Source organism: Ptychodera flava, chromosome 16, assembly GCF_041260155.1.
Source record: "Ptychodera flava strain L36383 chromosome 16, AS_Pfla_20210202, whole genome shotgun sequence".
NCBI lineage: Eukaryota > Metazoa > Hemichordata > Enteropneusta > Ptychoderidae > Ptychodera > Ptychodera flava.
Window position 1 is genome coordinate 2,035,618 of NC_091943.1, and position 12,806 is coordinate 2,048,423.

Below are 12,806 nucleotides of genomic sequence, written 5' to 3' on the forward strand. Positions count from 1 at the left end.
GAGTTTTTTTTTGTAATTTTAACCCATCAGTTTATATCCTTCACTTACGTTTCAAATTTGCCTCCATGCTCGAAATTGTATTCTGCCACTGGTCTGTCTCGGAGGTGTTATATGCTTATTAAAAAGCGTTCAACCAGGTTTTCTTTCGGAGTCGATCGAGTTCAGCTGAAATTTGTAAAATGTAGGATGAGATAATTTGATTGGCATTCGCGAAATATGCACGCTGTACTTGCCATTCGTTCAGTATCATCAATTTGGAGAACTTAAATTTGTACCGTACTGTTTTCAGTGCACCAGGCAACTAAACTTAGCGGTGTAAGACATGCCCAAAACATGGAGCGTTAGAGAGTCTTTGGTGCTGAAATAGTTATCTTGCTGAGTAGTGCATGAAATATAAGGTATGCTGTCGCTAAGGAGCCCTTTCCTTGGTCACTTATTAACAGAATGAAATATACTTGTGTCACTGCTTACTGCTAATAGCATAGCTCTTCACATGGCTATGAACTGTATGAAACCTTGAAATCCGACTATTCTGAAGACGGAACCGAAAAGGTATGCTGATATGTTGTTCATGTAATAGGAATGCGCGTTCCCACGTGCACCGTTCACCCTAGACGGTAAACGTATTCTGTTCACGGAGAATGAGTGCTCGAAAATCACTTACACATGAGTACGTGTAGCACGTTTCGCCATTGTTGTTTTCTTTTCTGTGTTAAGCTTATTGACCGCGTTTACAGAAGGTGAAAATGTAGGATATAAGCTTTTGATTGAAGTATTTGCAAGGGTATCGATGCACACCTGTATAAAAGAAATGTTTGCTCTTATAACCTGACAGTAATTCAGAAAGATGATCCCTTCATTTTAATGAATCACATTCTTTTTATCACATCCCATATAATTCCTTTTACCTATAAGTATTGACGTCACAGTCCGCGTATTTAGTCCATTTTATGGCCATTTTTGTAGTCTTGCGTCTGAGTGTCCCTGCTAATGAACCTGACGTTATCAATTTGAAGCCTAAAATCTTCATAATGGGCACGTCAAAAAAAAAAATGGACGGGCATAATTCGTAAGGCAATGGACAAAGAAAACACAAAAAATAGAGTGACCTTAGAAGGATGACGTGTTGATCGGGTCATTGAACCCAGAACTGGTATTGGGTGTGTTGACGATTAGTTTTTGCTTCCGTCAAAATTCTACATGTCAAACAAAGAATGATATGTGAGCGTCATATCATAAAACCAACAAAATGCTTATTATGAGTCGATGGCATTTTCCGCGATAGCTCTAAAGGTCAAACAGAAGAAGAATGATATATGAACGTCTGGTCATAAAATCAAGAAGGGGTTTTACGTATGTCAATTACAAAATTTAGGATTGTTGTGTCAAGGATGTACTAAATTTTAGGTTTTGTGTGCATATTTAATGAGCCTTTGCAAGTAGGGTCATATTTTACAATGCATGAAGATATTGATCAATTTTACTTTGGGCATAATTAAGTCCATCATTGCGTTCATGGAATATTTTAATCATTTAATCATTCGTTTGATTAATAAATTTTGAATGGTAATGGTCATTTGTAAATTCATAGCTTCAAATGCTATGACTCAAATATAGCGTACTTTTGAAATTCAATTGCAGTAATTCATACAAAGGCTTCAAACACTCTCATATATACGAATGGACTTTCGTCGAATTTGACGGCCTACTTATTTGATATTTTATTTGTGGTAGACTGACAAAAGTCATGGTTAACAAGCTATGGCAACAAAATGGAAAACATTCGTTAAAAATAACCTGTCGTACAATGCTGTGAGAAAGATGTTTTAACATAGAATAGTTGGTCTATGTTTAGTTAATGCCCAGAGCTTCCGTTAACGCCAAATCCTGCGTTTTTCACGCATAATTACTTTGAAGTACGCAAACTAAAATGACGTCTGCGTAATCCGATACACATTGAAAATGGTTTCTCTCCAATGCGTAGTTTATCCACGACTAAAAATTAAATGTTTGCTGATAAAAATGTTCATGGTTTTGCAACATTTCGTCGTACATCCTGTAAATCACGTTGCGTCAATTTTTTCCTTCAAGGCTATGCCAATAAAATGCAATATGTTCAATAGAGTTCGTCGTTATATCAAAAAGTGTTGGGTTTTTTTCCGTTGCGCCTGATGTGCACACATGTAGGCCTACACTTTTGATCAGGGTTGTAGCCCTATGGTAGTTTTTCCAATTCCTTTTTACGGTTTAGTTAGTACTTCCAAAGTATGCCAAAACGTAAGACCGTCTACAGTTTATTTGCACCATCGAAAAAGTGGAAGTAGAAAAGACGTCAAGTAAGCAAACCAGCGACGGTTGCAAGCCATCGAGCAGCATTGATGTTTCAATGTTCCCATGTTTCAATGGCGACAAAAGCGACCATAATTGCAGCCGTGATTTCAGTCTAATGTATCCCGTGTGAATGTGCTTTCAGTACCCAAAACATGATTAAAACATCAAACGTAGTTGTCTGAGTGAAAATGTAATAAATGACCTGATAGTGACAACCATGGAAGGGCCAAAACCCTGCGAATTTGACTTCAGAGCACCAATGATAGAGTTGAGGCAGCAAATTAAGACATCGTTGGAAGTAGTAAATAGAAAAAGTAAAGAATGAATACCACTGACAGAGAACAGAACAGAACTGGATTAAAGGTTGTAAAACTAACCAACGAAAAGATATTGTCACTGCTGATGTTTATTGAACACTTTATTCATTGACTTTTTGAACGAACACGATTGGAACTAATTTGGGATAATTGGATTTTCATATTTCTCAAAAGTGTTAGTTTCCAGATAGTTGAATGTTTCAATATTATAAATTACTTATCAGTGTGTAATGTAAAAAGAATAGCAGACAAGATTACATTTGTAGATTAAATCGGCATTTCTTCACCATCCAATTATCCCAAATTAGTTCCAATCGTGTCACCGGTTTTCGATATCACGTTAACAATTATTTTATAGGTACTAACATGTTGTACGCGTTTTTGATACATTTTACACAAATAAAAAACTATTTGTGTACAGCCTTACGCAGGTTTGAGAATCCTAACGGAAGGTCTTTAATGCCATGTAATTTCTTTCTTTCAACAGCGTGAATATTAATGATTACCACAGCTTGCATCTCCGTACTTGAAACAATTTTGGAAGGCGTCAAGTAAAATAGCCTAGCTTTCGCAAAACTATAGAATGACTTTATGAAATCAAGCAATAAGTACTGTAACAAACGTGCGCAGCGGATATTGTTCTTGTGCACAGGTTGAGCCGATAATCGCCAAAGAGATAACACCATGTTTTATGACTTTACATGATACTTGTTGCATCACCTCCTAAGACATTTTAATTTTCTGCCCAGTTACAAGAAGCTTAACATACCCACTACGCAACATGGTTTACAAATTTATTCATTCTATCATTAAGGAGGTATGTAACAACAACCATCCAGTCATAAAACTGTATCAAATACGTAGTCAATGGCAATTAGATTCTTTTCTCTCAAAAATGCTTGAAATACAGCAGAGAAAAAACTGCTCAGTATACACTACTAAATTTTATTGCGGAAATTCCTCAATGTCAGAACACGTTATCAATTAGTGTGACAAAACCCTTACAGTCTTGTTTAAATCACATTTTCACACAGACACCCTTTCAAGATCGTAGACTTTCAAGTACGGTAATATCAATTGTAAGCAAATACTTCAAGCTGACACAGTGTTGAAGATGAACTCACAAGAGCCTGGCCGACTACCAGTGCCTCAGATAGTGGACGCCCCTCAACAACAACAAACCGTCTACATGCAAGTACCTGTACCTGCAGGCTCTTTGGTGCCAAACTTCGCCCACAAATCATCCTTTGGCTTTGGAATTTGCCAGATGGTTTTAGGCATAATATTGGTTCTTCTTGGGATCGTAAACATTTTCACCGGTGGTTACCTCTCAGTTGTTGGCAGTCCGATATGGTGTGGGATATTTGTGAGTACAGAACATTGTCATTATCCTACGTGACCTTACACACAACTATATTCTGTAACAGTTAGATCGCTAATTCAAAATTATCTAGCTGTGAAAATGTAAAGTTTTCCTGAAAAACAAATACTATAACATTTTAAAACCCCTGTAGCTGTAACTCTTGAAATTTGTTGACCTGAAAAAGGCTTTCTATTTTCTCTGAGTTTCTTTAAATTCTACAAATTTAAATGATGTAGTCCTTTACTACAGAAAAATTGGACAATTAAGTTGGAATTTAACCATTATTTTGATTTCCCGCCATTTTTAAAATCTGGGAAATTTACAAAGAAAACAAAGCACATGGTGTCAAAGTGGAAAACATTCAAAACTATGCATTATATTTGACTACTCTGTTGTTTCTGTGAGGATTCCAACGTATATATGCATGACGTACAGTGTTTTTGCTTTATTCGCACGAAGGCGCCATTTTTTATTTTTGGCAAACGTTTATTATTTATCTTGCTCAAAATTGCACAAGCAGTCCCAGTGGACAGTTTATTATACTTGTATAAACACCCCTAAATGAGTATATCCCAAGAACTTGTCTTAGTTTGGAAGTAAAATCACAAAAATAATGCTAAAAGATACAGCTATTGGGCCTTTAATACAGCATTCACCTACAATTACATAGTGTTAAACCATTATACCAACAGGGTAACTTATTTCATTGGTCAAAAAACGACATTTCTATACAGTAATGAAAGGGTTTACCAGTTCAACATTAAACACTTATACTACAAATAAATATCTATCTCAAATTTCTAGCATTTTATTGAATAAATAAATGTCACTTGTTAAGATTTCAGAGAACGGAACAAAAGCTATGTAGCAAAGCATTCAGGGGCATGGAACGCAGCTATTTAGTCCTTTATATTTATTAAGCATCACGATTGACTGTGCATAACACTCCATTAATTTTTGGATTTTTTCTGTTTGTGCAATAAACTTTCAGATTGTTGTAACAGGATCCCTCGGTATTTTAACTTCACGGCGCAAAACCAAGGGCATGGTATGTATGCGAATCTCTGTGATAGGTTTGTTAGGGGAAGTATTCCGCTGATGACTAGTCCTTTCTGAATAACAATCAAATGTAAATTAAACAAAAAAGCCGTGATTTTCTGACAAAAATGTCAAATTGCTCAGATATAATAAAAATAATAAATGAGTAGTTATAGTTAGCAACTAGTAGAAACAGTGTTGAATCATTGTTTGCACTCTGCTTCCAATTGAAGGGCTGAACTTCATTGTTTTATTAAAATGTGTGTGTTTTTGTTGATAATTCGAAGGCGTTTTCTTGTAAAATGGGATAACATCAGTGTAGCTGGTGCATTTATATTCATATTTTCTTTTATGGCGTTAAATTGGAAAAAAAAAAGTTTCACAAGTCTTCATGATTGAGCCTTTATTCTCTCCTCTGACCAGATCATCGCTACACTCACGTGTTCTATTATAGCAGCGAGCCTTAGTGGTGGCCTTGTCTTACCTATGTCACTGTCTATGGCACTCGTTGAAGGACAATATGCAGTATGTATGATTTACAATATAATGTCCAATTTGCTCATTCATACATTTTCATTAAGTTCAAACGCCAACAGACTAAGACAATCACTTACAGAAGTTCAAAGTTTTAAAGAACCAGTAATGCTAACTTTTGATTATTTTTTCACTATTTTTGTATTTAATATCCATCATAATTTCTCGTTCTACTCCCCAGAGCCTGTTGATGTACAACAGTATTCATCTTGTCAGCTCTGCCTATGTGTAAACTGAGTTGTAATTGTTGACAATTGAATCCAGTCCGGACTAGAACTCAAATGTAAACAATAACAATGCTTTTTACAAGCTGACAAGCTAAAAAGTGGATGTTTCAACATCTTTTGGGAGTAGAAAAAGAACTTACTATTACACAAAAATAAAAATAATAAAAAAATCATCAAAAGTTAGCATTACTGGCCCTTTGAAGAGTGCTGCATATTATTAGATAGCCACGTGGAAGTTTTTCTTCATTAAAATTTGTTAATTATAAACGTTTATACACATTGTGTGTGTGTGTGTGTGTGTGTGTGTGTGTGTGTGTGTGTTTGTGTGTAGTGTATGTGTGTGTGTTTGATTGCCATGTATTCGAATTTTCATGAAATCGCTGAACTCCTGTGTTCATTTTAAATACTTCAAACAAATAGCAAATAGAATACATGTGTCAAAATAAGTTTACATTGCCAGTCTCGAGTTAGTTTCATAGTGAAGGCAACGCCTTTTCTTGTATTACTAATTCTTGTAAAGGTTGCAGCGTGCGTTGTTGATGCTATCACGACTTTAGCAGCACTTGTCGAGTGTGTCATCGCCATAATCCATTCTGTGGTTTGCTGCCGGGCTGTCTGTTGCGGACAACAGCAAATGATACCGGTGAGTATTCCAAAAGTGTTTTAGATGATGGAGTTCTCTCGTATAGTAGTCCAGGCCGAAAAATTAAAGACAAACGTTTGCTCAAACTTTCCTCAAGCAAACTTTAAATAATTTCTTTCTAAAACGAAGCATGAAAATAGTGGGACCGTGCGAATTGGAGTACTAGAGAATCATTACCCACCATTTACCGATATTTGAAACGGACAATGGTCGCTATCACTTTTTTTATTTCCATTGAGAAAAAACGACATCCCCAATTTTCACAAAACTAAGGCGGTGAAAACTTTACTTGGTCCATTAGAATAAAAGTGAGCCCCAACAATTGGTAGGCCAAAAGAATATTGTAAAATTTTGAGAGTCCGAATATCTTTCTGTTGACCGGTCATTTCGTGGCTTTGGTCATACCTCATTATAACGATATATATTTATTGTGAATATTCTTGCTTTAAATAGTAAAAATTGTGAACAACATTCCGCTGTTCCTACCACATGTTAATTTTATTGAATCATGGGATTTGTTCTCTGGACTGATCCCTGACATTTGGCAATATTGAATGTGGATTTAAAACTTCTGTCAACATCGTTCATTACACATTTTAAAGGCACGTTAAATTTATGGCTGTTTCCAAACTTATATTGAATATGTGAGATACTGAAATATAACATTGCTGCAGGGGGAAAATTACATGTTGACTAACATTTAAGGCTATTCTAACAATATTTGTTTTGGGCACCAAAGGAAAAAATACAACCATTAGTTTTTAACGTCTAAAATAAAGCTTAACTCTGTCTGTCTGTCTGTCTGTCTGTCTGTCTGTCTGTCCGTCTCATATGCCAATTAGATGTACTGTCGTGTTCAAGGACAACCAGATGCCCCGATGCAGCCAATGACCAGCCCTGTTGGGGCTCAAAGAACAATGTTCATGATGCCATTAGGTTCACCGTTTACAGGCCAAAATGCAGGTAAATATAGACGAATATTTCATGTCAAATGGCGATATTGCATGAAGCTTATATCACCATATCTGCGTACATTGCCATTTAACTCCGTACAAACTTCAACAAAAAGTTTAAATATTTACTCATGCATCTAGTCTAATCTTATTTTAGATGCATTCATCCTATAGTGAGCAATTATTCTTTCATATTTCGTGGTCAATCAGCGTTCGGTCTTTAAATGGAATGTGTAATGTCAAAACAAACGTCTTTAAGTCGGTCACCTTTTTATCAATTCCTCGATGATATTTCAAAAGCAATCAATTTGTTCAATTTAACCAATAATTTGAACTTTTTCATAAATTTTGTACAAATTATTCATGAGAATAAACATTCGGTTCGTTGTGGTCGTAATAATGCATGTTAGCCTACTTAAGTTCGCATAGTGCAATCTTAAGACAGATCTAGCTTTTCCTTTTTCTCTTTTTTTTCATTTACATGGTTTCGACGTATAGGACTTAACATTATAGTACAGTTTCGGCTGATGTTTAAGTTCGATGAATAACATTTGTTTTGATTTCGACATTTAAGACCACCTCAGAGCGTTTATGTGTCAACTTGGATGCATCATGGTCGAGTATTGCCCGCGAGCCCACATATAAGCAAATGGCGCAATCTTTACCTGTTAGAGAAGCTTTAATAACAAATGCTGATAAATTTATGCCGGTGAATAAACATAATGAGTTGTGTCAAAATTTCGCCATCGCAAATAAATATTGTTATCGCTTGGGTCTGTAACGTATGGAGGTTTGTAGCACAGTAAATTGAAATATCATAGGACAGAGAGTGCAATGGCTTTGACACAGAGTAGGTGTTATTGGACGCTATTTGACCTTTGACGTCAAAACACCTGTGCGTGAACTTGAGCTTGCTCGCCGAAAATATTTCCAGCCTGCTCGCCATCATCGAAACAGTGTAATCTCAACTTTGTCTGGTATAATTGACTAAAAGACTAAAAAGGTTGATTGATTTTTTAAGTTACTTACAAAGTACCGGAATTTATGTCTTCATACATCGTATGCTTCGCTTTTTTCCTTGACGCTACGTGTCGCAGACAATACCACCGCTGCAAAATGTACTTAGACATGGATTACAGTTTTTTGTGAATAACCTTATGTATTACTTTGTATTAGTGTTTATGTGTGTTAATATATATATTTATTACATGCCTCGATGTGAGTGAAAATTATTGCTTTACATCCGGGGAGTTAGCGGGGTAATGAACAATGTACTGACCGGTTTCCATGGTTACCCGGTCCAGTGAAGCCCTTCGTCGTTTTCGACGTCAAAGTAGACGCGTAAAGCTAGATGTAAAATATCCATACGCGCACTGCTATTTTTGACTTTCGTTAAAATCTATTTGATACTGGTCGATAATAGTAAACTTGTTTGAAAATGCCCTGCATGTAACTAAATGTCATATAACATTAACTGTGAAGAGACATGTAATAGAAATATTATTGCCTGAATACATTGGTTAATGTGCCCTTCCAGCAGGAGACAATTTTCCCTCCTGGCATCGGGCAAATTGTCACCTTCTCTCGAGCACATAAACCAATGTATTCAGGCAATTATATATATATATATATATATATATATATATATATATATATATATATATATATATATATATATATATATATATATATATATATATATATATATATATATATAAGTGTGTGTGTGTGTGTGAGTGTGTGTGTGTGTGTGTGTGTGTGTGTGTGAGTGTGTGTGTATGTATGTATGTATGTATGTTTACCCTCCGCTCATATCGCGCACAGGACGTATGTATGTATGTATGTATGTATGTATGTATGTATGTATGTATGTATGTATGTATGTATGTATGTATGTATGTATGTATGTATGTAGGTATGTATGTATGTATGTATGTATGTATGTATGTATGTATGTATGTATGTATGTATGCATGTAATTATGTATGTATGTATGTATGTATGTATGTATGTATGTATGTGTGGGTGTGTGTGTGAGTTTGCATATGTGTTGATGTGTTTATCTTGTATGTTTTATGTTTGTGTGCTGCTCCATTGTTCATCTGATCCTTTTTGCCTTTACAGGTTACCAAGGACCCCCACCAGAACAATTTCAATCTTATAACCCACAGGGACAACATCCACAGGGCAAGCTGAACATCTCTCCAGAGCAAATAATCTATACAGAGCAACGTCCAAGTCTGGACTAAAAACCGAGTCGCTAATCAACCCGCCAACAGAATACGTGCAAACGAAAGAAGTCGATGCTGTTTGATTAGCTTTTATGAATGTGTTACATGCGGTACAAGAGCGTTGCAGTAGAATACATTGCCTGCCTTTGTTTTGTTTCGCACAAAGTTCCTATTTCCAACAGTTTGAATGCTAGATGCTTTCAGGTGCAGCCAACGAACAATGCACTTTTAAAGGGGTCCTTATTCTGATAAGATATATTGTGCATGACAAGTAATGTGAACTGACTAATTTTAAGTCAAGAGGGTAATTAATTCGCTGTTCATAATTTGCCCTCCAACTGAAAATTACCCTCCCGCACTCAAACTTCATTTTTACCCACTCCCCACTTATTTTTGCCTGTTTCCCCTCCCCACTATGAATTTTTGAAGCTCCCCTGCCCTGTGGCGAAAAAAACTTGCCCATTTCCCCTGCCCTGGAAAGAATTCCCCTCAAAATTTTGTCATTCCATTTCCCCTGCATACATAAAAAGTTATAAGTATTTTGCCTGTGTCCCCATCCCGGGAAACACCATGGCTCAACTTCCCCTGTCCCCGTTTTGAAAGTAGCTTTCCCTCTCCCCGTTTTTCGCAAAGCCCTGTCCCGAGGACAAATCAATCGATATCTGCCCTGTCCTAAAAAAAACCTAAAATGTGCTCCCCTGCCACTTAAAAAATGTCCCCTGCCCGAGCAAAATTAAAATTTCCCCTGCACTAAAAAATTGCTCCTGGAACAGCTTTTTCGATGAATAGCTCCGTTGGCTGCACCCGATGCTTTGTCAGTCACCATTCAAGGTTCATGCAGACTTAATCCTGATTGTAATTGCCGGGTCAAGTCTGCATGCCTGTTAGAGAGTAACTGCCACGTCAAAGGTGTGGTTTACAAGGCCAATGTGTCAACAGAGGACAATACGGAGAAGGTTTACATCGGCCTTACTGATAACACTTTTAAGACGCGCTTCACTTACCACATGCATCGTTCCGTAACGAGAAATACAAAAACAATACAGTTTTGTCAAAGTATGTATGGAACTTAAAAAGTCAGGACAAAGCCTTTGACATTTCGTGGTCAATTATTGACAAAGCATCGAGCCACTCTTAGCAATCGATGTAATCTCGGTATATCTGAAAATCTGCCCATTATCAATGCTGAAAAATCTACTCTGTTAAACAAACGCCCTGAGTTGGTTTCAAAATGTCGCCATCAAAACAAATAGAATGGTGTAAATGACAGTGTTTTTAAATCCTTTCATTTCTATCTGAAAATTTCAGGATGCATGAACCTTAACAGATATTATTACTTTGTACTTGAATTGATTTGTGTTTTATATATTTTATATATATATATATATATATATATATATATATATATATATATATATATATATATATATATATATATATATATATATATATATATATATATATATATATTGGGATGGCTCGATGGGGGATTGTTTTACTCATAATAAAGATATACCAATCAAGTCTTAAAGTGATAAAAATAGTGTCTTTGCCAGGCTATGCATTGACTGAGGTAGGACAGGGCCAAACATATTGTGCATAGGGATGCAGCAATCACGAATTCAGAACCAGGTAATTTAGACATTTATAGAGATATCAAAGTTGTCAGGCATCAGAAACGAACATCTTTGTGAACTCAATATTTGTCCTATTACTGGACACCGTTTGCCGAAAATCCACGAACGGGCGTGTGATTTATAGTCAAAGAAGGGATGCATTGAACAACATGTCATAAATTCCTCACCCTTCTCGATCAACAGATGTATTCTTTCTGCAATAGTACGCATGTTGGGATCATAAGGATGTTTTGTTTCTGATACCTCACAAAATCAATATGTTGCAATTTAGTACATATGAAAATTTCAAAACCGTTGGCAGAAATTCCATGAACGGGCTTGGGATTTTTGTTAAAGTAGTATATAGGGCTAGGGATGCATTGAGCAATATATTGTAAATTCATCACCCTTCTCGATCTAGAGATATCAATTGCATTTTGTCTTCTACTATGAAGTGAAAGAAATACAATTCTGTTTTTGAACATTTTTGATGTTCTCAAATGTTTGTGGTGGCCATCAATTCGTCCAATCATCGTAATAAGGCCGCGTTCAAAAAAAGTGGTGGGGGGGGTGGAGGAATTCAGGGGGGATTTGAAATTTTTTAGGGTAGTTGAGGGGGGGGACTTGAAAGTTTTGCTCTGCCTATAGGGGGGGGGACCTGAAAATATTTTGACTCCCAACATTTTGATGTCGTCCAATGGTTCTAATGTTTGTAATAATTAAACAAAATCTAGAACCGTTTTGTCAAATTTTATGTCTTTAATCTCGAAAAAGTCTACAAATGTATTAATGCCATTAAATTTTCGTAGAACAAGTTGGCCTTGTAATGGGGCAGGAGCTACAACTTCAGGGTTCTCAAAAATTTTTGAAGTAGGCGGAAAATTCAGAAAAGTAGGCGGTTAGCTAATGTGTGCAACCAGGTTCCCTGGGCGGGGGGAGGGGGGGGGGAGATAGTTCTAAGCAATTTCAAGCATTCTTATACAGTGTATAAAAGGCTATTCCAACATACACACAGGAGGGAGGGTTTCAAGGAGGGGGTCCCCTCCCTGAAAGCAAGAATTTTTTAAAATTTGAAGACATTTTGGAATAATTTCATGCATTATTGTACTGTATGAAAAACCATTTCAGCATGAGAGTGTTAAAGGGCCATTATTTGTAACTTTGACCATTTTTTACCTCGGAAAATTCCATGTTGGAGGCTCATATTTGTTGCAAAATGTTGTTTAACGAAGAAACAAACATGATTAGTGATGTTATAGCCACATAAAAGTGCTAATTTTTGTTCAAACGTGTTGCCCTTCCGAGCTCGTTTGTTGACGTCTGGCATGCTCAGCGTGCTGGGGAGAACGCAGATATGGTGAAGCCGCGATCACGCGAAATGTACAAGTTCACGTTTATTGCGGGATCAAAACAACATTGCGTCGTGGACTGCCAGACATCTGGCTACGCAAGGTGCTCGGCCAATGGACTACGACGTAAGTACCGGGCATAAGTAATGAATATTTATTTTTAAATTGCTGTAAATGGCTCGTGCAGGTGCAGAAGAATGCCTA

General features: G+C 36.5%; 1 protein-coding gene across 2 annotated transcripts; it reads left to right on the plus strand.

Annotated features, from left to right (window-relative positions):
- Nucleotides 1–432: 432 nt before the first annotated feature.
- LOC139152501 (membrane-spanning 4-domains subfamily A member 18-like) lies at nucleotides 433–11,735 on the plus strand. 2 transcript variants are annotated; one of them, XM_070725660.1, is made up of 7 exons: nucleotides 433–552; nucleotides 3,683–4,014; nucleotides 5,003–5,059; nucleotides 5,473–5,574; nucleotides 6,331–6,453; nucleotides 7,296–7,416; nucleotides 9,531–11,735. In XM_070725660.1, the coding sequence occupies exons 2-7, from the start codon at nucleotides 3,763–3,765 to the stop codon at nucleotides 9,653–9,655; spliced, it is 780 nt and encodes a 259-aa protein (XP_070581761.1). In that variant the 5' UTR covers nucleotides 433–552; nucleotides 3,683–3,762; the 3' UTR covers nucleotides 9,656–11,735. The 2 variants fall into 2 exon arrangements, with proteins under 2 accessions (XP_070581761.1, XP_070581762.1); XM_070725661.1 differs by lacking the exon at nucleotides 433–552 and adding an exon at nucleotides 3,134–3,199.
- Nucleotides 11,736–12,806: the final 1,071 nt, after the last annotated feature.